The sequence below is a fragment of the Xenopus laevis genome, chromosome 8L, assembly GCF_017654675.1.
Source record: "Xenopus laevis strain J_2021 chromosome 8L, Xenopus_laevis_v10.1, whole genome shotgun sequence".
Classification (NCBI taxonomy): Eukaryota; Metazoa; Chordata; class Amphibia; order Anura; family Pipidae; genus Xenopus; species Xenopus laevis.
The window spans coordinates 21,815,449-21,842,978 of NC_054385.1; the positions used below are offsets into that span (position 1 = coordinate 21,815,449).

Consider the following 27,530-nt stretch of genomic DNA (forward strand, 5'->3'; position numbering starts at 1 on the left):
AAAACCAGGTTATTATTATTATGTAGCAGAGAAAGACCACATTGACACGCTAAATAATAATATCTATCAGAATCCTGAAGCTTGTATTGTTCTTTGAGATTTTACCAGGGCATTAAGGTTTTCTTAAGCAGATCAAATATATCTTTTACCAGAACCAGTGACTTTCTCTTAATTGAAAATATAAAAGAATCTGACTTTTGATAATCTGAAGGTTTGAGTAAGAGTTTGGCTGGCATGTAAGGGGTTACTGTATAGCTATACCCATGACGAGAGAATAAATGTTTCCACACAAATATAGAGTCGCGATAGATAGGATTCCTCTTAAAATCATAAGGAACATTGCTCCATTTACTATGCAAAACAGATAATATATCAAAAAAGGGTTCTTGAAAGATTTCAATATCGGGGTTTGTAAATTTGTTGCCTTGAGAGATCCACTCAATAAGATATCTGGTGAGGGCTGATAAATTAAAAGCTCTGAAATCAGGAAGGTTTAATCCTCCAAAGCTTAACTGGAGCTCTCAATTTATAGAGGGCAATTTTTGCCTTTTTACCATTCCAAATAAATTTAGTTAAAGCCGAGTCAAGTTTCTTAATATCGCAGTGCTTTATAAGCAAAGGGAGATTAATCAATGGATATATTAGCTTGGGAAATATCAAGGATTTAAAAAAAAGCATGCGTCCTTTAATATTAAGGGGAGAATTGGCCCATTTTTCACACATGGAAAAGACATTTTGACAGGCTGGGGTAATATTCAAAGAATATAAATTATTGAGATCTGAAGGAATTATTAATCCTAAATATTTAATTTGATTCTTTGGGTTTTTAAGTTGGAATTTCTTAAGTAGTGAATTGGAAAATGAACCATATATATTCATTATTTCCGATTTCTCAGCGTTAATTTTGTAACCAGAAAAAGACTGAAAGTCTTGAAATAAATCAAAAACAACCTTTAGTGAAGACTCAGGATTTTTTAAAATTAATAATAAATCATCAGCAAAGGATAATACCTTAAGATGTCCATTATTAATAGTAATTCCTTTAATTAACTTGGATTGTTCAAGGAAACGAATTAAAGGTTCTAATGCAATATTAAATAAAAGGGGCGACAAAGGACAGCCCTGTCTCGTCCCTTTAAATATTTCAAAAGGTGACAACATAGCTCCCCCCAAAAGTACTTGAGTTCTGGGATTTTTGTAAAGATATTTGATGTATTGGAAGAAGGGGCCTGTGATACCGAATTTTTCAAGGCAAAAAAATAGATGTTCCCAGGTAATATTATCAAACGCTTTTTCAGCATCAATACCAAGAATAGAGCTAGGAATTTTGTGTTTTTTGGCGTAATATAAAATATGAATCAGAGCTCTAATATTTTTAACTCCTGATCTATTCTTAATAAAACCATTTTGGGCCTTGGAGATTATAGAGGGAAGAATTAAAGAAAGCCTATCAGCAAGGACCTTAGATAGTATCTTGATATCTTGGTTTAATAGGGAAATAGGTCTATAGGACCAACCTATTCCAAAAAATAGTACATCATTAAATAAGTTTGTCAGAAAAGGTGATATTTTATCCTTTATAATTTTGTAAAGAGGGAGTAAGGCCATCAGGGCCACCTGCCTTTGCTGTTTTCAGATTCTTAATAATAGTGGACACTTCCTCTGGGGTAATTGGACTATTTAGCTTTTGTAACTGAATTTTCGAAATCTGTGGGATTTTACAATTTTCAAAGAAATTCCTCATTTTTTCAGAATCTATACTTGGATTAGAGTATAAATTCTTATAATAATCCTTAAAAATGTCTACAATTTTATTGGGATCATGTTAGCTGGTTATGAATATTTTTAATCTTAATAAGTTTAGCCTGTCTATTTTCAGCCTTAGTAAGATTAAAGAGTAGGTTTTATGCTTTATTACTCAGGTTATTGAGCCTAGCCTGCGAAAAAGATGTAAAAAAAATTTGTCTCACTTTGATCCAAATTTTAAATTCATCCAAAATATTCTTATATTTTTGAGCATTTTCAAATGAAGGATGTTGTTTAAATCTAATATAAGAGACACTTTGTCTTTTGCTCAATTCAAGAAAATTTTTGTGAACTTTTTTAAAGAAATGAGATTTAAAAGAGGATATTTCCCCTCTAGCCACTGCCTTCCAAGTTTCCCAAAATAAGGAAGGGTCTTTCAAGTGTATTTTGTTTTCCTTGAAAAACAAATCCCATCTACTATGTAGCATCTTTATGAAGTCTGGATTATCCTTAAGCAAATCTGGAAAAGACCAAGAGACAAAATTTCTGGGAGCAGGTGAAGTGGAAACCACCAATGAAAGTAGGGCATGGTCTGAGATATTAATATTCCCTATATTTGTTTCACTAGTTCTATTAATCAGGTTATTGGAAATTAGAAAATAATCTATTCTTGTACCTACATGATGAGCAGATGAGAAAAAGGTGAAATCTTTTTCAGCAGGGTGAAAAAGTCTCCAAACATCATTAAGGTTAGTATCTCTGCAAAAATGATGTAGGAGCATAGACTTCTTACAAGGATTATTCAATTTCCAATCAGATCTGTCTAAAGAACTAAGAAATGACTCATTCAAATCCCCTGCTAGAATTAAATTGTTAGCAGGAAGCAGAGAAATTTGTTTTGTGAGCCAAATAAAATAATCAGACTTATTACTATTTGGAGCATATACAGAACATAAATGCCATACAACATCATTAATGAGTACTTCAGTGTAAATAAATCTGCCAAGCTCATCCTCAACCGAGTTTGTAATAGCAACATTCAATTTACGATGGAATAAAATAGCCACTCCACATTTTTTATTAATAGCAGGGGAAAAGGCAAGTTCGCCAACCCAATATTTTTTCAACCAGGCATTCTCTGGACCATTAAGATGGGTTTCTTGTAAGAATGCTATGTCACATTTGGTGTATAGTCTTTCTCTTAGAAAAGTGATTCAACCCATTAACATTCCAGGAAACAAAGGACAAAGAATGTGATCTAGATGAAGACATCAACCTGAAAGATGAGCTTGAGCTGATTTAAGTAAAATAATACATATATAGTTACATCCACTGGTATAAACAAAACAGAGCAAACAATACTGATCAGTAATAACATGTAAAATTGAAAGATAGTAACTTATAGAACCGAATAACAAATTTGGTATACTAAGTAATAGGACACTTCCTTTTTTCCCTAAGGATGGAAAACTAACAACTCTCTCTCTATGAGACGAGTTAAACAGAGAATATAACACCCACTACAGGGTCATATTGAAGAAAAAGTTTATTCCCTTATAGAGTCAAGTATCAGGGATCATATCTTCTTCACTGGAATGTGGAAGACTGCCTGTTCTAGGAGGAAGTGGAGATCTCGACCTAGACCTAGATTTGGTCTGAACTTGAGAAGGTTTTGAGTCCTTAGAAATTCTAGACTGTCGAGGGGTATCGTATCGCTTCCATCTTTGATCCTTTGGGGGAGAGCCACATTTTGAGTTAGATGGTGTTACCAAAGCAAGATTTCCACTATTCTTCTTTTCCATATGTGAAACAAAAGTGTGCGCCTCTCTAGGATCACTAAAAACCCTGGCTCCAGAAGGCAGAAAAATCTTAAGTTTAGCAGGATACATCAAGGCAAAATTGATATGAAGATTAGCCAGTGATTGGCAAGTTTTGGAAAATTCCTTTCGTTTTTGAGACAGAAGCAATGAGTAGTCTTGAAATATCAAAATTTTATTTCCTTCAACATCAAGTGTATTCAATTTTTTGTAGGCTTGAAATAATCTATTTTTATCTGAGTAGTCCAGGTATTTGACAATTACTGCTCTCGGTCTCATGGGTTGGAGATCTTTAGGTGGACCAATCCTATGAAGTCTCTCTATTTTGAAACATTGACAATCCTGAGGAAGACCCAGTTTGATGGGAATTGTTTTGGAAATGAACATGCTTAAGGAATCATTCTGGAAAGATTCAGGTATGTTTATGAATCTGAGATTGTTTCTCCGAGATCTATTTTCCAGGTCATCCACTTTCAACTTAAGCTCTTGATTTTGTTTCTCTAAAGAGTCCAACCTGGATGAAGAATCAATCAAATCATCTTGGAGTTGAGAAACCACATCCTCGATCTCGCCAAATCTTTTGTCATGTGTAGAGAGCTTTTCTGAGATGCTAGTAATTTTGATCTGCAGTTTGTCAATGGCCTTACTAATTGTTGACTCTATAACTGGATTAATGAGTCTGGCTACTTCTGCAGCAATAAGAGTGTAGTCGTCAGATAAAGATGTTCTTGTAGGAGCAAAATTGTGAGATAAGAAAATACTATTTGTATAACTATCCTGTATCTTTACATTTTTCTTGTTAGCCTTCTCATAAGTTTTGCCATTAGCTTTAGAACACATTGTGAAAGAAGGAGAATACGTTTTCATATATTAGAAAACCTGAGCAACAATCCCAATATTAATAAAGCTTTTATTACAAGTCAATTTTTCCTTCTTGTTTTATTCTTTGACTCTTTTCCTTTCACAAAGAAGTAACCATTGATTTGTTGCTATGGTTACAATCCTCCTCAAGCATTTGCAACATTGTATACAATAAAAGTGTAACAAACGTATCAGTAATGACAGCAATCACTAACAATGTTTAGTCTTAGTCAGCAAAGAGATAACTTCTTTTTTGTGACAAATTCCTGTCACTAAAATTGAAACAATGTGACACAAAATAGAACTCAGCAAGCAGCTCTGACTAAGTTAGCTGATAACTCAGTGTCCCAGCAGGAAATCAGAGGCCACCATTTTGTTACAAATATGTTGCTTAGAACTTGCCACAACTGACTCAAAATGTAGTATATAACCAGTATGCAGCAGAGCCCCCAGTTAAGAGAACCGCAAGTTCACAGGTGAATCTCGAAAACAGCGTGGGCTTGACAAATGCAATGGCAGAATCTGAGGTAACTAAAGAGCTCAGCACATCAGGAACACCTCAGCAGTCATACGAAGCCAAACCACCAAAAACCTGCTTCCTCTCTGCTCCTCTGCACTCCGGGAACCAACACGAACAAATTTCAAATGAAGAGAACAGCTTCTATGTGCCGACTCTCGACCCTGGTAAGCAGGAGCTCTACCTCTGTGCTTCCATCACCTCAGGCACCGAACAGGAAGTCACCTGGAACTTTTTGCTGCTGACAGGAAACCTGCACACAACAGTGTTAGGACTAGTGGAATCCCATTTCATCTTCTCTCCCTAAAGTAGCCTTTGTTCTGTGACTTGTTTGCATAAGAACACCAGGAACCTGGCCCTAGTTTACACTAGTTGGTAGTAATGGCGGCAAGTACTAGTGACAACCAGAAAAGATTACTCTTTTCAGTTCCATCCCTGAGCAGAAATTAAGAACGATTTCTGAAGAAATATTAGTTTTTATAAAAATAAAAGTTTTTTTTTTTTTTTATTCTTTGGTTCTTTAACAAAAGTAGAAAGTGCGAGCAGCAGAAAAACACCACCGCCACATACTATCCGCTTCCGATTGTGTCACGGTTAATTATTCCGCCGTCTCTGCTCGTCACTCCCACAAAGCGGCTGCTACGTGATGAGACTTATGGCGGGCTTTTCTGTTAGACTGGAGGAGGAAGCTTGATCGTAGCAGGTTTCCGGTAGGTGTAAGTAGCGAACCGGGGCCGCGGGCTGCGTTAGGAAAAGTAGGACTGTTTGTCAGTGTGTATTTACTTGGAGTAGAGGGTAAAGTTAAAACTTCCCCTTCTCACCCTGATGGCGGCCTTGCACCGGCCAAACGTAAAGCAACCAGACGAGGTCTTCTAATTAAAGAACAAGCCGTATAGCAATTGTTATATGACTTCTTCTAAATATAACCTGATATTGAGACAGAGTATGCGTTGTTCCACTCGCTGAATGGCAGCTACTTTAGGCTGACACAAACAGACACAAGCTTGCTTGCACTCAATAAATGCATTGTGTCCGCATATTCCACGATCCCGCCATTTGCCGCCTGTGAAATCACATGAAGAGTCTGACAATCTTGAGATGGGGAACATTTGTATCTCCTCTACTTCCTTTGGGTGTGGGTGTATGTGAAAGTAACTGCTGCTGCTTTTACCAGTGCAGCATCTGATCTAAATTCATATATCTGGTATAAGCCTGTATTCCTCTTTGTGGCCACAATCAAATACATGGGTGCAATATTGTCACTTTGTGTTTAAATGTGGAGTGACTGTAGCATCCTGCTGTTGTCATGGGGAAGGTTTAGTGGACTGGGATAATTTGTAAGTGTTAATCTAACACTTCATGTGCTTTGCACCTTAGTCCCCATCCTGTAGCAACAGGGATACACCGTGTTTGTTTCAAAAGCATTTGCAAACACATTCTGTTTCTGATCGATCCAAAGGGCATTTCTGTATCCCTCGAACCACCATGGCCCAAGAGGAAATTGTAATTATACGTGCAGAGCTGGATCGTTTGTCTGCTGAACTACAAGAGACCACCGAAGACAAGTTACAAGCTGCTCAGTATGGTCTGGTTGTGTTGGAGGAGAATTCGGAACTGAAACAAAAGAATTCTGATCTGGAGTCAGAATGCGAGCTGCTGAAGTTGGAGCTCAAGCAGATGAAAGAGGTAAGTGGCGCTCCGATGTCTCGGTTGCACGGCGGGTTTTCATTTCTTTAAAGGGGACTATCGCGAAAATTAAAATTTCATATAAGCTTCCTCAGACGGAAGTAAGAATCTTTCTAAATACAATCAATGAAAAATGCTGCATTGTTTCTGAAATAATCAAGTTTGTATTCACTATTCCTCTCTCAGCATCTGTTGCTCTTCATTCAGGAGTTGGGTGTCAGATGAATGATCCAATATAGGGGCCCTCCCTTTCCGAGCAGATGTATTAGAGCTCACTCAAATAACTGATTCCATTACAGACAATATCTAAGAAAATAACTGCCTTTTGAACAAATCCTGCATGTAGAGAGACAGGATTTCTGGTGATTTTAAGCGTGAGTGCTAATACATCTAGTCAAAAGGAGCCCCCCCCTTTAAGATATATTGGATCATTCATCTGACACGCAACTCCTGCATGAAGACAGAATGGGGAGAAACAGATGCGGAGAGAGGGATAGTGAAGATATATTGATTATTTCAGAAACGGTACAGAATTTTTAATTGATTCTGTTTAGAAAGTTTCTTATTTCAGTATGAGGAAGCTAATATTAAATTTTCGCTATAGTTCTCCTTTAATAAAGCTAGCCTGGTAATTGTGAGACGGGCTAAAAGGAGCCAGAAAGCCCTTCACGTGAAAAACATGCAGCATAAAGCCTTCTGAAAACCAAAGGTATTTACTTGTCTCGTAAGGAGACAACTAAATACCTTCTGTTTTCAGAAGGCTTTATGCTGCATTTGTGTAATAGACTGCTGAGAGAGTGCAGGTTTGTGAAGCTTCAAAGCCACATCCTGCTGTTCTAAAATTAGAGGGGCATATCAGTTGCTGCAGAAAACACACTAAAATGCAGCTCATCCCTTCTTATTGGGTGCATGAGGTGTGGCTTGATATACATACTACACAACTTAACCCCAGTTGTGTAGAATTAAAAAAAATATATATATATATTTTTTTTTTTGTTAATGCACTGGGACATAGCGAAATATTAAATACTTAAGCCACCAGCAGTCATAAGGTTAATTATGTTTTTAAAGGATCTATCATGACTAGACAAAAAATGCTGCTTATCTTTTAAAAGCAGCTAAAGAGATTTACAGGTACTCTAAACAAGCCTTGTTTATTGCAACCACGGCCTGTGCAGCTGTAGTCTGGTTTTCATTGGCAGGGCACAGTGAGAAAAACCACTTATCTTCCTCGGGTTCTGGTCTTGCAGCAGCAAGAATCTTTTTTGACAGGAATTCCTAGGTTCTGGACCACTAGGGTTGGTTCCACTAAAGTAAGTAAGTACAGTAGTACAGACAAGAGAGACAGTGGCAAGCTTGTTATATTTTTAACAATTAAGGGAGGTAGTTCACCTTTAAATAAACCTTTTAGTATGTGGTATTCCCTGATAATCTTCAGATGTCCTATGGACTGAACGAATAGACACCCGTATGGCCATTTTTGTATTGTTTAATTCGTTCAAGCAATTGCTCGAGCTGCATTTCCTCTTCACTTGCTTTGAACTGACCTGATAAAATTGTCCATCAGGACAAGTAAGCCTCAATCCACCAGGACTGCATGATTGGATTTTGACATTGCCTCTTACATATCATACATGCCTAGGTTGCCAAACTGTTTGGACAACTTTAAGGTTTTTTTTTTTTTTCAGCTCTTTTTTTTCCAGCAGACATCATAGTTACTCTAGCAAATAGGCAGACTAAAAAATGAATGGGAGGTGACCGGAATAGAAAGAAAGCAATAAAAAGTAACATTAATAATACAATTTTAGCCTTATACAGCAACCAGATAGCACAAGCTGGAAAGAAGGCAAATAATTAAATTGCATAGAAGAATAAATGAAGACCATTTAAAAGTTGGTGTGTATCATACTAAAAGATAACTAGGTGTTCTACCCTTTAAAGAAAATTTTTTTGACTACTTAAGCAGCTCTCCATTTTTTTTCAGCAGACATCATATTTACTCTAGCAAATAGTCAGGCTAAAAAATGAATGGGAGATGACCTGAATAGAAAGAAAGCAATAAAAAGTAACATAAATAATAAAATTTTAGCCTTATACAGCAACCAGATAGCACAAGCTGGAAAGAAGACAAATAATTAAATTGCATAGAAGAATAAATGAAGACCAATTAAAAGTTGGTATGTAACATACTAAAAGATAACTAGTTGTTCTACCCCTTTAAAACTATTTTTCTTTTTGATGACTCAAGGTCGTCTTGTACTTTAAGTTTCTGTATCTCCTTGAATTTCTAAAACTTAGCACTTCAGCTACATGTTCCATCTGTTCCTTCATTTGGTTACACTTTAAATATCTTTCGAACTGCTTGTTCCTTACTCTGGTGACATTTCACTGCTGAGTGCACTTTTCATTTCTCCAACTGGTGGTCATTTTTTTTCCCTTGCAGTCAAAGTGCCAGGTGAATGTAACACCATAATTTGTAGTAAACCTAACATAAATGATTTCTTCACTTAGGGGAAAGCATTAGTATTTTTAAAATACTATTATTGATCCAAGTAACCTATTAGATATTATACCGACTCATAAATTAAAGGGGACAGCTACCCAAATTTATGCAAGAACAAAAATTGGGTACCCTTATTTTAGATATAACAACCTTTTCTCATAGCTATTGGCTGAGGTCTGACAAAGTCAGAGAATACAACTGATTGCAAGGAATTTAATTAAAGAGAGAAACCCCGCCGATAGCTGTTATTATATGATTATCAAGTTAAGAAGAAAACACAATTAGGTATTTGAGCAGTACCTATATGATAAGATAAAGTGCTGTGCAATTGAAATAAAGTGCTAGTGCAACTATTATTCTACTAAATTGATTATCCTAAGTAGCTTGTAGTGATATGTTGAAACAAGATTGGTAAAAACAATTAAATTCTATAAAGCTTAGTTCATCTATTAATTAATAATACTCCACCAATTCATCCAAGAATTAGCTAAGTATATATGAATTCATTAAATAATTTTATGCCCAGGTTGAGATAATTCAATTAATTTTTCACGGCTTACAATTAGTTATCAGAATAAAGTGCAGTGCAATAAGTTAATGTGTATAAACTTGCTAATTAAAAAGGAGTATAAAAATGACCATAGTTGAGAGTGGGTTAAAATATCATGTAGTCACAATCCATAAGATAGTTAATAGAAATTGGAAAAGGTAGATGGTGGAGTTATCCCGTAATCTAGCTGCCTGTTTTTTTTTCTAGAGCCTGGGACACCACAAAAGTAAGGCAGGACAGAGTAACCGGGGCTGTTGCCTTGGTATTTAACTTGCCCTAGTTGTTAAAAGAGGCTAAGTAACCCTAAAAAGCCACAAACCCACGGAACCTTTGAATGGAAGGAAGAATAAGAGATGGTAAAGAAAATTAGGATTTGACCCAGAAGCGCTTTACCCCTCAGTCTGGGCCTGATTATAACGGATGTGGGGTAAAGTGCTTCTGGGTCAAATCCTACTTTTCTTTACCATCTCTTATTCTTCCTTCCAAGGGGCCATGGGTGTGTGGCTTTTTATGGTTACTTAGCCTTTTTAACAACTAGGGCAAGTTACATTTCATGTAGGAGAGAAATAAATATTATAGATAAGAACCTTGTAGTCAGTCAGCTATGAAACAGTGATTTCCTAAGCTGACCATACATAAATAGATCTGTCTATGTAGAGCTGTCTCAGATGGGCCACGTCAACATGCTAATGCTTTCCTGATCCAATGGGCAATTTTTACCAGCTATCTGTAGGGTAAACCAACTCAGTCTCAGGCTTAGTGAGTATTATTTGGAAAATAGTTTTAGAAATAAATGAAATTGAAAACAAAAAATAGTCTGTTTTTAAGGATTTCATAGGACGAATATTTTAAGTTATGCTTTCCCTTTAAGTCTATTTCTGACTGTCAAAGCAGTCAGATCACAATGGTCCTTAATCCTATTTGAAACATACTGCTAAAACTGGGCAATTCAGTTGTAGAGGGCTTGGGTTAAGCAAAAATCTAGTAATTTCAGAAAAGCAAGTTATTTTCAGTAGCTGTATTCTATAGGTCCGTAAAACTGCTAAAGTATAGTCCTTAAAACTGGCTTTGTCCAACTGCTATTAATTATAAATTGAGCTGATGATTTTTATATTTTGTTAGGCACTGGCTGAATCTCAAACCAATCACAAACGAACCGCTGAAGATGGAGAGAGCAGGGAAGAACATTTGCTTAAAGAAGCTGCTTCAAGAGAAGCAAAATTAACAGATAAGATTGATGAGCTTCACAGTGAACTCAAGCAGCTGAAATCATTCCGTACTAATACTACTTCAGAAAATGATCGCCTGCACCTGGTAATACAAAACCTAAAAAAGGTACTCATGGGATTCACTTTCTCTTGTTTTAGAAAAGGTTGACCAAATTAAAAAGTACTGTCAAAACGGACTAATGTGCTTGTAATACTGTGAATATACACACATTTTGATGAAACAAAGACTTGCATATGCAGGGTATAAGTGTAAGGATATTAGGTGTGCTTTGCAGATGTGACATTATGGTAATTATCTGCGACTTCTGCCTAGCTGTAACTAAACACAGATGGAATTTTCCATATTCTTGGCCTCTATGAAGGGAACTGCACTTACAAGGGACAGCCACAGCATTGTTACTGTGTGCATGTGGAGTAAATTCCATGCATCACCTCAAAAATGCACTAGTCCAGAGGGGTAAAGTAGGTCATGCCCCATTTATCATAATCTTTCCCAGGCATCTCTGGCTCAGAATTAAACTTGTGTGCGTAGTAGAGTTAAGTGAGACAATTTTACTCTTTGCGCATGCACAAGTCGAAGTCTCAAAAGTGACATCTAGTTTTTTTTATTTTCTGGCCTGTCCCCAGGGTAAGAAAACATAATTTGGTTTATTTGAGGGTGCATAACAATTTTGCGTGCACCATTGAATCAGGGTTTCCTTGTCCTAGTAGTGTTTTAAGTCATGTGCTTACATGAATTATGTTTACTTCTCTGGCTACTTTCTGGAAATACTATCCTTAAAACTGCAAAAATAACTTGAAAGTACAGTGAACACAGTCACTGGAAGTAATTCCCAGATCCCTGTAGATCCCTGGTTGACTCCTTATTCTGAAAGAGATCAGGTTGGCACAATGCATTTATACTCTGTTGTCTGTATAACCATGAAGTGCCTGGAGAACAGGACTTTGCTTGCCTTCACAGCTATGTTCTATGCTCTTGGGGAAAAGTAATTGACCTTGTTGAACTTTGTATCGAGGGAATGCACACTGTAGCAAGAATGGGGGGAAAAAAGGGAGAAGCGGAAATAGTCGATAACTTCCAAAATAGAAATCTCCTTATCTGAGAAGAGTTATTTCATTCAGGCATTGACAGCAAGTTCAGGTGGATGTTACTATCTTATGAAATTACATTTTTCTTTTTTTGCTTTTTATTCTCATTCTCCCTTGTTGCATAGAGCACACTTGGTGAACCAAGCAAATTAGGGCAGCTGTCAAAAGTCCTAGGGGACAGCTGTTCTGGGCTTGTAATGTTACACAAGGTACAGCTTGGTAAGCTGCTGTCTAAAACACCTGTTACATCATTTATATTTTAAAAAAAAGCCTTCAAGTGTTCTTTTCTGTAAGCCAGGAAACACTTTTCTTTCTTTCTTACAAATTCCCAATTGCCATAGCTTGATCAAAATGCCTGTGCTAGGCACAAAAAAGCGATATACATTGTCTGTAGCATAGATATAGCATTTATGCTATGCCATCTCTGCGATCAATGTATTTGTGGAGACTGCTGCAAATGCACTGGGCTACTGCCATTGGTGTTGACCTGATGAGTAAAGGCCTAATTTTGTGTAAGTGTATATTTTCTGCTCGGATGATTGTGTGAATATATAGGATTTTCATTGTGTTTTAACTTTATAGGAATATGAAGAAACTGAAAAAGAGAAGGCAAAGCTGCGTGAAGAAATAAAACAGTGTAAGATTAGTGAAATGAGACAACTGCAAGATTTTTCAGAACTAGAAGAAGAAAATATCTCTCTCCTAAAACAAGTGTCTGTATTAAAAGAAAGCCAGGTAATTAGTGCATATTGTTTCAGTAAGGCTGAAACAAACTAAGGATGTATTAATGCTTAAGGCATGATGGTGCATTAATGCTCACAGCAACTAGTAATTCAACAATTTATGGTAGGCCTTCCTTTCTATAGGAGTCGCCCCCTAGCGCAGCTTTAAAGCTGCCATACGCAGTCTCAATAAAATAGTATAATTTTAGGCAAGTACATGCTGGCTGGATAATTTGATATGTATGTACTATGGCTTGATCAGAGCTGCGGCTTCTCCTAACTTCCAGCTTTTTGTACAATAGTTTATCACACTAGCTAATGTAATATATTTGGTTGTAGGTTGAATTTGAAGGAATAAAACATGAGCTGAAAAGAAGAACTGAAGAAATTGAGGTTTTGAATGGCCAAGTAGAAGAGCTGGTGAGGCTAAGAGATATCTCAGAAAGGCAGTTGGAAGAAACCCTAGAATCTCTGAAAACTGAGCGGGAGCAAAAAAAAGAACTGCGACGTGAATTATCGGCCTTTCTTAATTACGATTCTAGCAGGAACTTGCATGCAAACTTGGAGGATCACAACGAAGAAGAGTTTGACAGTGGATACAACTTTGGCATAAGCAAAACGAATGGAGAAATCTTGATGTCTACACCACGCAACAGTGACATATACCATCCTGGTCCAAATTTGGCATTGAATCTCTTCACAGAGCTTAATCTTCCAGAAATTCAAAAACTGCAACAGCAGCTCTTGCAGGTATTATTTTTCTTATCTTGGCTTTATAAATGTTTAAAGTTGAACCTACGTCAGGTTTATTCCTCTCCTCTGTATGTGAGCATTGCCTCCTTATTCTCTCCATATTTATGTATAGGGGAAAAAGTGGCTTTATCTTGGCTTGTGCTCCCACAAAGAAATTCACTGTTTAGAGAATGCAAACTACCAAAGACTTATTTTATCTTGAATTCCCAATGAGAAGTTGGGTTTTTATTGTCATTAAATAAACGTTTTCTTATCTGAGAGTCCAAGACCAACATTGTTATGAGAGGAGAAATGACTTAACAGGGAATGTTTAATGTTTAAATAAAATTGTTAGAATATGTAGAGATGTTATTCTTAAAGGTTGTGAGACAAGCAGACCATTTCCCAGTTTGCCCATCCAAGTTATGGGCTAGAATTTGGGCAGTTCCAGTTGTATGCATACCTGTTTGTGGAGGCAGGCCCGCATTCAAAAATCAGTTTATATATGACTAATCCCTGATCAGATATTTGTCAGGAGCCCATCATTTTGAAATTAGAATTGGCAGCCAATATTATCCAGAATATGGCTTGCTTAATCTTAATTTATAATATAAATAAAATATATAACTGTATTACTTAACAACTTAGCCTACTCTTCTCCTCAAGGCTATGTGACTGTTCTGCCATGTTTGTTTTTGGGAAAATAGTAGAATATGCCACAGATTGGTCTTGAATATCTCAAAAGTCCGCAGCTTAAATAAGAATTGTTAGAGGCTCACAGGTTGGATATTTTAGGTTTGTTGGGAAAGGCAAAGTGTTTCTTTGACTGCCTATGGGCAATGTAGACTGCTGTGTATTACATCATCATTTTTATATAATCTAGCCTGCAAACATGTTTTTATCGCAAAGTGGCTAAGTACATGGAAAAAGTTGAACAGAGTCACTTAGTTCCAGGAAGCTTTTTATAGTGATAACTGTGGCTTCCTGTAAAATCTTGGAAGGAGAGTATTTATGGAAATTCAAGAGGAATTTAAGTAGTAAGTGGTAGTGTACTTGGTTTCTGTATGCATCTTAATCTATAAATGTGTGTAAAGCAGTATCACTTTAATATTACTGGTCTTTTAGAGATGAGAGAAAGAATTCAAATATTTTTGTCCATCACTTGTTTCATTTGGAAAAAAAAATGGATTTTAATACAAGACTGGAGTTTATTGGAATACAGCTAGAGGGGTAATTTGTGTGACATTGTTTTCTTTTAAAGGGTCAACAGGATCACAGTAAATAGTACTTGCTGAAAATGTATGCTGCCTAATTTAATAGACATCTGGTATACTTTCTAATTGAAAATATATTTTTCTATTTTTTTTGCTACCAAGGGAGTAGTATTTTTTTCTTTGTAGCTCAGAAGTGTTTCTTCCCTATTGCAGCCTCTGTTAGGCTTTGAGATAAGGAAAAAGCTCATTATACAGAGCACTTATCTGTGGACTGGTAATTTGTTATACAGTTATATGAAAAAGTTTGGGAACCCCTCTTAATTCTTTGGAGTTTTATCATAGGCTGAGCTTTCAAAGTAGTATCTTCCTTTTAATATATAACATGCCTTGTGGAAACAGTAGTATTTCAGCAGTCACATAAAGTTTATTGGCAGAAAATACGCAACAAAATTAGACCGGTGAATAAATGTGGGCACCCCAACAGAGATAATACATCAATTCTTAGTTGAGCCTAATTTGTTAATATTGGGTTGAATTTATCCGACCCTCCACTTTAACAAGGGCCCCAGTCCCTGAACTAGCCACACAGCCCCACAGCATGATGGAACCGCCACCAAATTTGACAGTAAGTTCTTCTTCCGCCATGCAAATCACTTTTTGGTCTCATCAGTCCAAAGCACTTTGTTCCAAAATGACTGTGGCTTGTCTAAAGGAGCTTTTGCATACAACAAGCGACTCTGTTTGTGGCGTGAGTGCAGAAAGGGCTTCTTTCTCATCACCCTGCCATACAGATGTTCTTTGTGCAAATTGCACTGAATTGTAGAACAATGTACAGATACACCATCTGCAACAAGATGGTCTTGCAGATCTTTGGAGGTGAACGTTGGGTTGTCTGTAACCATTCTCACAATCCTCTGCATATGCCAATCCTGTATTTTTCTTGGCCTGCCAGACCTGGGTATTACAGCAACTGTGCCTTTGGCCTTCCATTTCCTGATTACATTATGGAAATAGGTTGAATCCGAAAACACCATCTAAACCTGTCGAGGTCATGTTTGAGTCAATGGCAGTTTCCTTGAACCATTTGAAGATGTTAACAGCCTGCCCGAAAACTAGATCAGTTTAAGCGATTCAAGTTTTTTTTTGAAAATTCGGGTTTCACAACTCGCGGAATCGTGTTTTTTTCACATTCGTGTTTCTTCTTAAATAAGAAACCATTCAAGTTGATTTCATTCAAGTTCATTTGAGTTCTTTTGAGATATAAAAACTAACATTCAACCTTTAATAAAAAAAATCCTCTTAAAGGAAAACGAAACCCCCAAATGAATGCTTGCCCTTTTACATCTCTTGCCTTGAACCTCCATTTTTGATGGTCTGTGTGCTGCCTAAGAGATCGCCTGACCAGAAATAATCTAACTGTAACAGGAAGAAGTGTGGAAGCAAAAGACACAACTCTGTCTGTTAATTGGCTCATGTGGCCTAACATGTATGGATTGTTTGTGTGCACAGTGAATCATATGATTCCAGGGGGCGGCCCTTATAAATAGAAAATTGACATTTTAAAAAATGATTACTCAATGGCACATACTACTAAAAAGTATATTATGAAAATGGTTTATTTACATATGAGCTGTTTCATGCAATATGTTTTTTTATTGAGACCTACATGGTTTGGGGGGTATAGTTTTCCTTTAAAGGAACACTTCAGTGTGAAAATAAAAACTGTAAATAGATAGGTTGTGCAAAATAAAAAATGTTTAATATAATAGCCAAAAGAATACTTCCTGCTTTTCAGCTCTAACTCTGAGCTAGTCAGCAACTTGAACGGGGCCACATGGTACATTTCTGATCAGTGAGTTTGTAATTGATCCTCAGCATTCAGCTCAGATTCAAAAGCAACAGTTATGACCCATGTGGCCTGGTAACCAGGCTAACAAGTCAGTATTAACCAAGTAGTGTTCTGGCTATTACGTTACACATCCAGTCACTCCAGCCTTTATACATTACATTTTTGCATAACTATCTATATTAGAAACATGTTTTATTTTGCACAGCCTATCCATTTATACAGTTTTTATTTTTACACTGAACAATTCCTTTAAAGTGGTATTCCGAATAATATAATTAACAGTTTACCCAATATCTAATATAAATCGCTGCTCATACCAGGACATTCCATTCACTGCTTTAGGTCTATGTTACCGTTTGCAATATGTCTATGAAGGTTCTCGTTCATCCAGGTCATGGCATATCTATACTACAGATAGTGAGAAAGCCAGTTGGATGACTAGTGAAACGTCTTAAAGAGAGAAAATACAGCAAGTCCAGTTGATTTGACCTGCTATTATGGATGTTAACTGGCACGGCCACTTTTCACAAATCATCCGTAAAATGTCCCTTATCACTAATTTCCCTAGTAACATAGTAAGTTAGGATGAAAAAAGACATCCATCAAGTTCAACCTTTTTTACTCTCTTTTAGCCTGTCTAACTGCCAGTTGATTCAAAGGAAGGCAAGGAAACCCATTTGAAGCCTCTCCAATTCCCCCCTCAGAGGGGGGAAAAAATGTTTTCTTGACTCCTAAATGGCAATCAGACTAGCCCCTGGATCAACTAGTAATGTGTATCAGTACCATATAGATAGATCGAAGCTGCCAACACAGGCAGATTCCTAATTCTGACCATCATCTAGGCTAGTGTTTTCTCCTCCGTTGCCTTCCGCTCAATCTTTAGTATGCACTGGCACATAAGTCACCTTCTTCATTTACTAGGGCCAAATTGGCCCAGTGGTTATATACCCTTATTGAATGCCTGTTTTACAGATACTTATGAATCCAAACCGACAGAGACCACTCTATTTATAAATGTAATTTATGAAAACTGTAAAATAGAGAATTGTGTTGCACTAGAAGCCTGTACAGAAAAAGTCCAAGTTTTCGACAGTTTCCCTCTAAATAAAAGGGAATATTATATTAACTTGTAGTAAAACAGAAATCAATTATGGGGTAGCTGCTGTCTATACAGCGAGTACTGTGCACAGGTCCAATTAAACCAAGGTAAATATCAAAGACATGCACAGTTTCTCGCTTAAAAACATTTATTGGTGCATATTAACCACAAAAACTAACATGTCAATGTACAATTCACACACACCACAAAGCAGTGTCTCCCCCCCAGTCTGCCTACCTGTTGTTAGCCACACCCTCCTGACGCGTTTCGCGCTATTGGGCGCTTCATCATCATCATCTGCTCCTCTGATGAAGCGCCCAATAGCTCGAAACGCTTCAGGAGCGTGTGGCTAACAACAGGTAGGCAGACTGGGGGGGAGACACTGCTTTGTGGTGTGTGTGAATTGTACATTGACATGTTCGTTTTTGTGGTTAATATGCACCAATAAATGTTTTTAAGCGAGAAACTGTGCATGTCTTTGATATTTACCTTAATATTATATTAACGGCTGTGATAAAATTGGAGAATCCTTACAGCCATTCCTAAAGTGGACCTTCTACTTAAAGGGATACTGTCATGGGAAAGAAAACATTTTTCAAAATGCATCAGTTAATAGTGCTGCTCACATGACCAGGGGCAGCTGGGAAATTGACAAAATGTCTAGCCCCATGTCAGATTTCAAAACTGAATATTAAAAAATCTGTTTGCTCTTTTGGGAAATGGATTTCAGTGCAGAATTCTGCTGGAGTAGCACTAATTATTGATGCGTTTTGAAAAAAACATGTTTTCCGATGACAGGATCCCTTTAATATATTTTTTTAATGCTACCGAAAAATTTGTAGAACACATCTGATTAACAGACCTGAATTTTTTGCTGAACTGTTTACAGTATCAGACCCAGAGAACAGAAATACCGCTTCAGTTGCAACTGTGTGTTAGCATTTATTATATAAATATTCAATGTATATTGTAAATGTGTTTGGATTACATTTTCTTTCATTATGGAAAAAAACACATGCACACGCAGTTTTTCTTTTTTGTGTGTAGAAGAAAATTTGGTTTACTTACACTTCAACATTCATTATAAAAATGCTTCCCTGTTAGTTTGCTGCAATTTGATATTTACGGACGCATGTAAATTGCCAGTATGCTGAAAACAGAGCCCACAAAAATAAACCTTGTAAACTGTACAAGCTATCACCACTCTGAACAGCGTGTTGTGAAAGTTCTGTTGGCGTTGCTCAGGCCAGTGCCTGACAAGTAGTGCAGAAAACAGATGTATAGATGTAACTATAAATATAATGTGTAGCTTGCTTCATATCTGCTGAATGTGATTCAAATCTGTAGCTCAATCACAATTTTGTGGTATAATTCTCAGTGTTAATGGGGTGGTTCACATTTAAGTTAACTTTGGCTAATTCCCCATTAAAATGACTTTTCAGTTGGCCTTCATTTCTTTCTATTTTATAGTTGAATTATTTGCCTTTTTCCTCTGACTCTTTCCAGCTTTTAAACGGGTCACTGACTATGGAAGAGCACTGGGGCCAGGAAAAAAAAAAAAAATTGATGAATTACATAGTTACATAGTTAAATTGGGTTGAAAAAAGACAAAGTCCATCAAGTTCAACCCCTCCAAATGAAAACCCAGCATCCATACACACACCCCTAACTACTTTTAATTAAAATTCTATATACCCATACCTATACTAACTATAGAGTTTAGTATCACAATAGCCTTTATTATGTCTGTCCAAAAAATCATCCAAGCCATTCTTAAAGGCATTCACTGAATCAGCCATCACAACATCACCCGGCAGTGCATTCCACAACCTCACTGTCCTGACTGTGAAGAACCCTCTACGTTGCTTCAAATGAAAGTTCTTTTCTTCTAGTCTAAAGGGGTGGCCTCTGGTACGGTGATCCTCTTTATGGGTAAAAAGGTACCCTGCCATTTGTCTATAATGTCCTCTAATGTACTTGTAAAGTGTAATCATGTCCCCTCGCAAGCGCCTTTTTTCCAGAGAAAACAACCCCAACCTTGACAGTCTACCCTCATAATTTAAGTCTTCTGTCCCTCTAACCAATTTAGTTGCACGTCTCTGCACTCTCTCCAGCTCATTTATATCCCTCTTAAGGACTGGAATCCAAAACTGAACTGCATACTCCAGATGAGGCCTTACCAGGGACCTATAAAGAGGCATAATTATGTTTTCATCCCTTGAGTTAATGCCCTTTTTTATGCAAGACAGAACTTTATTTGCTTTAGTAGTTACAGAATGACACTGCCCAGAATTAGACAACGTGTTATCTACAAAGACCCCTAGATCCTTTTCATTTAAGGAAACTCCCAACACATTGCCATTTAGTGTATAACTTGCATTTATATTATTTTTGCCAAAGTGCATAACCTTGCATTTATCAACGTTGAACCTCATTTTCCAGTTTGCTGCCCAGTTTTCCAGTTTAGACAGATCACTTTGCAAAGTGGCAGCATCCTGCATGGAACCTATAGTTCTGCACAATTTAGTATCATCTGCAAAAATAGAAACAGTACTTTCAATGCCCACCTCCAGGTCATTAATAAACAAGTTGAAAAGCAAGGGACCTAGTACAGAGCCCTGCGGTACTCCACTAACAACACTGGTCCAATTAGAAAATGTTCCATTTACCACCACTCTTTGTAGTCTATCTTTTAGCCAGTTCTCTATCCAGGTACAAATACTATGTTCCAGTCCAACATTCCTTAATTTAACCAGTAACCTTTTGTGTGGCACTGTATCAAATGCTTTAGCAAAGTCTAAGTAAATCACATCCACTGCCATCCCAGAATCGAGGTCTCTACTTACATTCTCGTAAAAAGAAATTAAGTTAGTCTGGCAAGATCTATTACGCATAAAACCATGCTGGCACAAACTCATAGTATTATGATTTGCTATGAAGTCCAGTATCTTATCCTTTATTAACCCTTCGAAAAGCTTTCCTAATACTGACGTCAGACTAACTGGCCTATAGTTTTGAGGCTGAGAACGGGATCCTTTTTTGAATAGAGGCACCACATTAGCAATTCGCCAGTCTCTCGGCACTATGCCAGATCTCAATGAATCCTGAAAAATTAAGTAAAGAGGTTTGGCAATCACAGAGCTAAGCTCGCTAATTACCCTGGGATGAATACCATCTGGCCCTGGACCTTTGTTAATCTTAACATGTTCAAGTCTCTTTTGAATTTTTTCATGTGTGAACCATGCATCATTAGTTGTATTACTAGAATTGGGAGTGTTAAGAAGGAAACCTTCACTTACTGGTTCTTCATTTGTGTAGACAGATGAAAAATATGAGTTCAGAATCTGCACTTTTATTTTGTTTTCATCAACCAGCTGACCCCCCTCTGATAGTAAGGGTCCCACCCCTTCCTGCTTCATTTTTTTACTATTGACATATTTAAAAAATAATTTTGGATTTTTTTTACTGCTTGCTGCAATATCCTTTTCTATAGCAATTTTAGCTTGCCTTATAGCTTCTTTGCATGATTTATTGGTCTCCTTGTACCTTATAAATGTTTCGGCTGTACCAGCTAACTTGAAAGCCTTAAAAGCACGTCTTTTCTTACCCACCTCAACACCAACGCTTCTATTGAACCAAAAAGGTTTTGCTTTGCAACGACGTTCCTTGCTTACAAGTGGAATATACTGACAAGTATATTAAGCAGCATTTTAAAGACTTCCCATTTTTGTTCTGTGTTTAACCCTGTGAAAAGCATTTCCCACTTAATATGTTGCAGAGATGCCCTTATACTGTCAAAGTTTGCACGTCTGAAATTTAGTGTTTTAGTTACTCCCTTATAGAATTGCTTCTGCAACAGAATCTCAAAGCAGACCATGTTATGATCACTGTTCCCTAAATGCTCACCCACACAAATGTTAGAGATGAGTTCAGTATTGTTAGTTATTACAAGGTCCAAAAGAGAGTTATTCCTAGTAGGTTCTTGAACGAGCTGGAATAAAAAGTTGTCATTCAGCATATTTACAAACCTACTAGCTTTTTCTGTCTTAGCAACCCCATTACCCCAGTCAATGTCTGGATAATTGAAGTCACCCATAGCAACAACTTGACCCAGCTGTGAAGCCGCTTGTATCTGCAAGAGTAGCTGGGCTTCATACTCGACACTTATACGAGGTGGTTTATAGCATACACCAATGATAATTCTTTTTGATACCTTTTGCCCAGTCGAAATCTCTACCCAGAGTGATTCTACACCCTCACCAGTGCCAGCTATTTTTATTTCTTTAGCGCATGGCTTTAATTCAGGCTTTACATACAAACACACTCCTCCACCCTTTTTAATCCCTCTGTCCCTCCTAAAAAGGGTGTAACCATTTAAATTCACAATCCAGTCACATGTTTCATCCCACCAGGTCTCAGTGATACCAATTATATCATAATTTTTAGAGCATGCAATTAATTCTAGGTCTCCATTTTACCTGACAAACTCCGTGCATTTGCCAGCATACAGCGGAGGTTACTACTTTTACTTTTGAAATGAAGAATTACCGTATATACTCGAGTATAAGCCGTCCCGAGTATAAGCCGAGGTACCTAATTTTACCTCCAAAAACTGGGAAAGCTTATTGACTCGAGTATAAGCCGAGGGTGAGAAATGCAGCAGCTTCTGGTAAGTTTCAATCAAAAAATTGAGGGTTTCTGCTCCCATTGGAGGTGCTGGCGTCTCGTTTTTGGATGCCGGCGACCATTCTTGGACGCCGGCGAATATTCTTGGAGACTATTCTTGGACGCCAGCGACTATTCTTGGACACCGGTGACTATTCTTGGATGCCGGCGACTATTCTTGGGCGCCGGCGACCGTTTTTGCGCTTGACCCGAGTATAAGCCGAGGTAGAGTTTTTCAGCATATTTTGGGGGCTGAAAAACTCGGCTTATACTCGAGTATATACGGTATACGTTAAGTTAGTATTATTCTGTTTTCCTTGTAACAGAGGGACCTCCTTAGCTGGTAAACTGTATGCCCCCCTCACTCCTCCCCCATGACCCCTTACTAACCCCACTGCCCCGTCTACACTAGCTTCCCCATAATCCTTTATCTCACCCACCCCCCCCTTGCCTAGTTTAAACACTCCTCCAACCTCTTAGCCATTCTTTCCCCTAGCACCGCGGACCCCCTTCCATTGAGGTGCAAACCGTCACGGCTGTATAGGTTGTACCCCAACGAAAAGTCAGCCCAGTGCTCTAGGAACCCAAACCCTTCCTTCCTGCACCAAGACTTGAGCCACGCATTAAGCTCCCTAAACTCCCGCTGTTTTCCTAAACTTGCACATGGCACAGGCAAAATTTCAGAAAAGATTACATTGGAAGACCTTTCCTTGATCTTAGAGCCTAGATCCCTGAAATCATTCTTTAAGGTCTTCCATCTACCATTTATTTTGTCATTAGTACCGATATGCACTAAGACAGCTGGGTCGTGCCCAGCCCCACCCAATAATTTGTCTATCCGATCAACCACATGCCGAACCCTGGCACCAGGTAGACAGCAAACTGTTCGGTTGTAGCGATCCGGACGACAAATTACCCTATCCACTTTCCTAATAATTGAGTCCCCTACAACCACAATCTGCTTAGGCCTGACTCTACTCCCCCCCCCCCCACCACTACTAGAGAAACTGGTCTCCCGGCTGTTAGAGAGATCAGCCCCATCTAGAATTGCCAATCCAGAGTTCATACTCCCATCATCTTCACACAATCTGGCAAATTTGTTGCGATGTATAATCTCCGGATCAGCCTCCATTTTCCTTTTGCCCACCTTAGATTTTCTAACTGTCACCCAGCTAGCTGCCTCAACATCCTGCTGCTGTTCTGTTCCCCCCAAACTATCTGACCCCGCTAGGTCCTGCTCAGTGAGCAAAAGACTCCTTTCAAGATTGTCAATCGACCGCAGTGTTGCAATTTGTTGCTCTAGTGCTCTAACTTGAGCCTCCAAAGTGGCAATTTGCTCACAACCACCACAGAGGTAAGCATTTTGGATCTCTTGTTCCAAATCTGCATACATATGGCAGACTGTGCCAGACCTTCAATCTTGCTAGCACTCTTTATCCCAGTTACAGATCAAAACAGGAAAAAATAAAAATAAATATATAAAATAAAAATGAGGGTTTAGAACAAAACTTTTGACCTAGTTTGAACCTCCTTTAGTTTTCAACTCCAGTGTTTATAACTCCACTTACAGATCCCCCACTTAACTCCAGTGTTTATAACTCCACTTACAGATCCCCCACTTAACGAATAAACACTTAAAGGAAAACTATACCCCCAAAATTAATACTTAAGCAACAGATAGTTTATATCAAATTGAATGACATATTAAAGAATCTTACCAAACTGGAATATATATTTACACAAATCTTGCCCTTTTACATCTCTTGCCTTGAACCACCATTTCATGACTCTATCTGTGCTGCCTCAGAGATCACCTGACCAGAAATACTACAACTCTAACTGTAACAGGAAGAAGTGTGGAAGCAAAAGGCAGAACTCTGTCTGTTAATTGGCTCATGTGACCTTACATGTGGTTTGTATGTGTGCACAGTGAATCTTACGATCTCAGGGGGGGCCCTTATTTTTTAAAATGGCAATTTTCTATTTATGATTACCCAATGGCACATACTACTAAAAAAGTATATTATTATGATAATGGTTCATTTACATGAAGCAGGGTTTTACACATGAGCTGTTTTACTCAGTATCTTTTAATAGAGACCTACATTGTTTGGGGGGTATAGTTTTCCTTTAAGAGAAGCGAACACTAGAGCAAGCTCCACTGGAGTGCCAGGGGTTCTATTTATACAGTCTGTTCAGGTGCAACTAATCAAACTCCACCCCCTCAAACGGAGGGAAAACTGCAAAGTAAAGCAGGTTGTGACAAACTTGCTGTAAGCACACTAGCACACCAAACTTTGCTGTTTAGCACCCAAGACAGAAAAAAAAACCTTTAAAAAAAATAAAACCACAGTAGTTAAATATAAACCTTAATATAAAAAAGCAGTTAAGAAATACTTATCCTTTTCAGATGATTTGTTTGCTTTAAGTTGCTTTAAACCTGTCAGCAGCCTGATTCAAACAGGACTTTTACAATTCATAATTATATAATAATAATTCATAATTCCGTAACTACTAACCCCATCTAAAAGCAAATGCTCTGTAAAGCTACAAATGTATCATTATTGCTATTTTTTATTACTCCTCTTTCTATTCAGACCCTTTCCTGAATACAAATCAATGCATGGTTGCTAGAGTAATTTGGACCCTAGCAACCAGGTTGCTAAAACTGCATACTGGAGAGCTGCTGAATAAACCACAAATAAATAAAGATGAAAAACAGTTGCAAATTGTCTCAGAACATCATACTAAAAGTTAAAGGGTCTGTTAGAATGGCAACTTTTCAATTGGTCTTCTTTGTTTTTTTAATTTGCCTTCTCTTGACTTTTTCCAGCTTTAAAATGGGGGCCACTAACCCCATCTAAGAAACAAATGCTCTGTAAGGCTTCACATTTATGTTATTGCAACTTATTATTTATATTGCTTTACAGACCCACCCTAATTATGTGTTGGTCTCATTCAGATCAGTGCATGGTTGCTAGGTTAATTTTTTTTTTTATTTATGTATTTTTATTTTCAAATGAAAAGTTGACATCATATACGTGTGCAAACCGGGAACACCCCGGGACACAGTTATCATTGGCATATATAGTACTGATGCATACATAAGGTAAACAAGAAAACATATCCAGCAAATTGTCAACCAAAAGGGGAAGGGAATAAAAATAAAAGGAAAAGTTGCTAGGTTAATTTGAACCCAAGCAACCAGATTTCTGAAATTGCAAACTGGAGAGTTATATAACTAAAACCACAAATAATTAAAAATGAGAACCACCTGCAAATTGTCTCAGAATATCACTCTCTACATTATACTAAAAGTTTAATTCAAAGCTGAACCACCCTTTTAAAATTTGAACAACCCTTTAAACGTTACATAAGTAATGCTTCTGAAGGCATAATTTTTTCATGTGTCAGTTTGTAAATAGGTGTGGAACCCATTATATTGTTTGCCACAGCCGGGGCACCTAGCACTTATAATTATTGCAGGTTTTACAAAAACTACATACTGCCAGCTATTGTTACATAGAATTCCTTGTCCATACAACTTCATGTGCTAATATGCAGCAAAATAAATATACCTAACTGTACTACTGAATCTAGAAGAAAGAAAAAAAAAATATGGCTTTCCATTGTGGCTTTTGTTGTATCAGTTTTTTTGTTCTAGAAAAATTTAACTTTTACTGAAAAAAGCGACCTGTAAAAGGATTGCATAATTGTAAACTCTACGGGGTAGGGACCTCCATCCTTATGTCTCTGACACTAAGCTCATAATCTTTATTGTAACTGTACTTTGTATTTATTACTATGACCCCCTGTTCTGTTAATTCATATTTCAACTGTATTGTGCTGCATACATAAATAGTGCTATATAAATACATACATACATACATACATACATACATACATACATACATACATACATACATGTTACCCATGGGAAACCATAAACCTTTTAAAATACTTGCATGAGTTAGGGTAGAGAAGATTGTTTGTTTGTATATATTTACCCAACACATGACGTTTGTAACAAATATATTTGTATGTATTATACATCTGATGTGTGTTCTGTGTTTCACAGGTTGATCGGGAAAAAGCCGCCATGGTGGCTGATCTTGAAGAGCTGAAAAATAATTTGGATGTTACCAAGGAAGCTCTCTTCAAAGAACAAAAGCAAAATGGTGAACTACTAGAGAAAATGAATGCTCTAAAAGATGATCTTGGCAACGATGGAAGGAGGTGTGAAACAGAAGTCTTAAAATGCCAGTGTAAGCAGGAAAATACTGAGGCATCCAGGCTCAAAAAGGATCTTAAAGAAGCCCTGCAGCAATATCAGAACTTTAAAAAGAAATACAAGGAAGAAAGAGATGAATGGGAGGGGAACATGCAAGAAGTCACAGAAAGACTCACTCTGTATATGAAATGTGAAAGAAGTGATCAAGGACTGTTGGACGAACTGCAGGAAGATTTGAAAACCCTACGGAGGTCATACTGTGATGTGCAGAGCAAGCTGAACCTGGCACAGGATGAGCTCATGTCATTCACTGAGGAGCTTGCCCACCTATATCACCACGTGTGCATGCGAAATAATCTGACGCCCAACCGTGTCATGCTAGATTATTATAGAGATGGAAAGGGCTCCAAGCTGCACTTCCGAAAAAGAAAGTCTTCTGACTTTTTCGGAAAGCTTTTAGTCAGTCCAGATATGGAAATAACAGAGATACAGAGTGGGGAATGTTCCCCCCTAAGTAGCCCTGCATCTTCCATTGGGTCAGATTATGGGGACTCTTCCAGAGAACCTCTTAGTATAACTCATTTTATAGCAATTGTTAAAGACCAGATTAAACACCTGCAGGGTGCTATTGTGGTGTCCTGGCAGCACACCTCGTTAGAAAGCATAGCTTCGGAAATGGACAAGGACAAAGAGGCTCTAGTGGATGAAATAATGAAACTTAAATCTTTGCTGAGCACTAAAAGAGAACAAATAGCCACTCTGAGGACTGTTCTGAAGGCTAACAAGCAGGTACAGTTTGTATTAATTAGGGCTCCCGGTTTTGTAATATTTATTTTTTAAGTGTCCCACATGTGTATAGATGTACATTTTTTTGTCTTGTGAATGTGTAGTTTTTTTTTAATATTTTTGATAAATAAATTAAGTACTGTTAAAATATGTGGATTTTTTTTTACAGAAATATTTTTGTTCATGAACATTAGGCTTTTTTAAAATATAAGTTACAGTGCAGGAATAATGTTA

At 37.4% G+C, this 27,530-nt stretch overlaps 1 protein-coding gene across 1 annotated transcript; it reads left to right on the plus strand.

Annotated features, from left to right (window-relative positions):
• Positions 1-5,569: 5,569 nt before the first annotated feature.
• Positions 5,570-27,444, plus strand: bicd2l.L (BICD cargo adaptor 2 like L homeolog; the record flags this gene model as incomplete). The annotated part of the gene is given in 6 exon segments (NM_001095788.1): positions 5,570-5,651; positions 6,401-6,627; positions 10,803-11,015; positions 12,581-12,733; positions 13,060-13,470; positions 26,358-27,444. Coding segments are annotated over 5 exon segments (1,971 nt in total). The 3' UTR covers positions 27,351-27,444.
• Between the last annotated feature and the right edge of the window lie 86 nt (positions 27,445-27,530).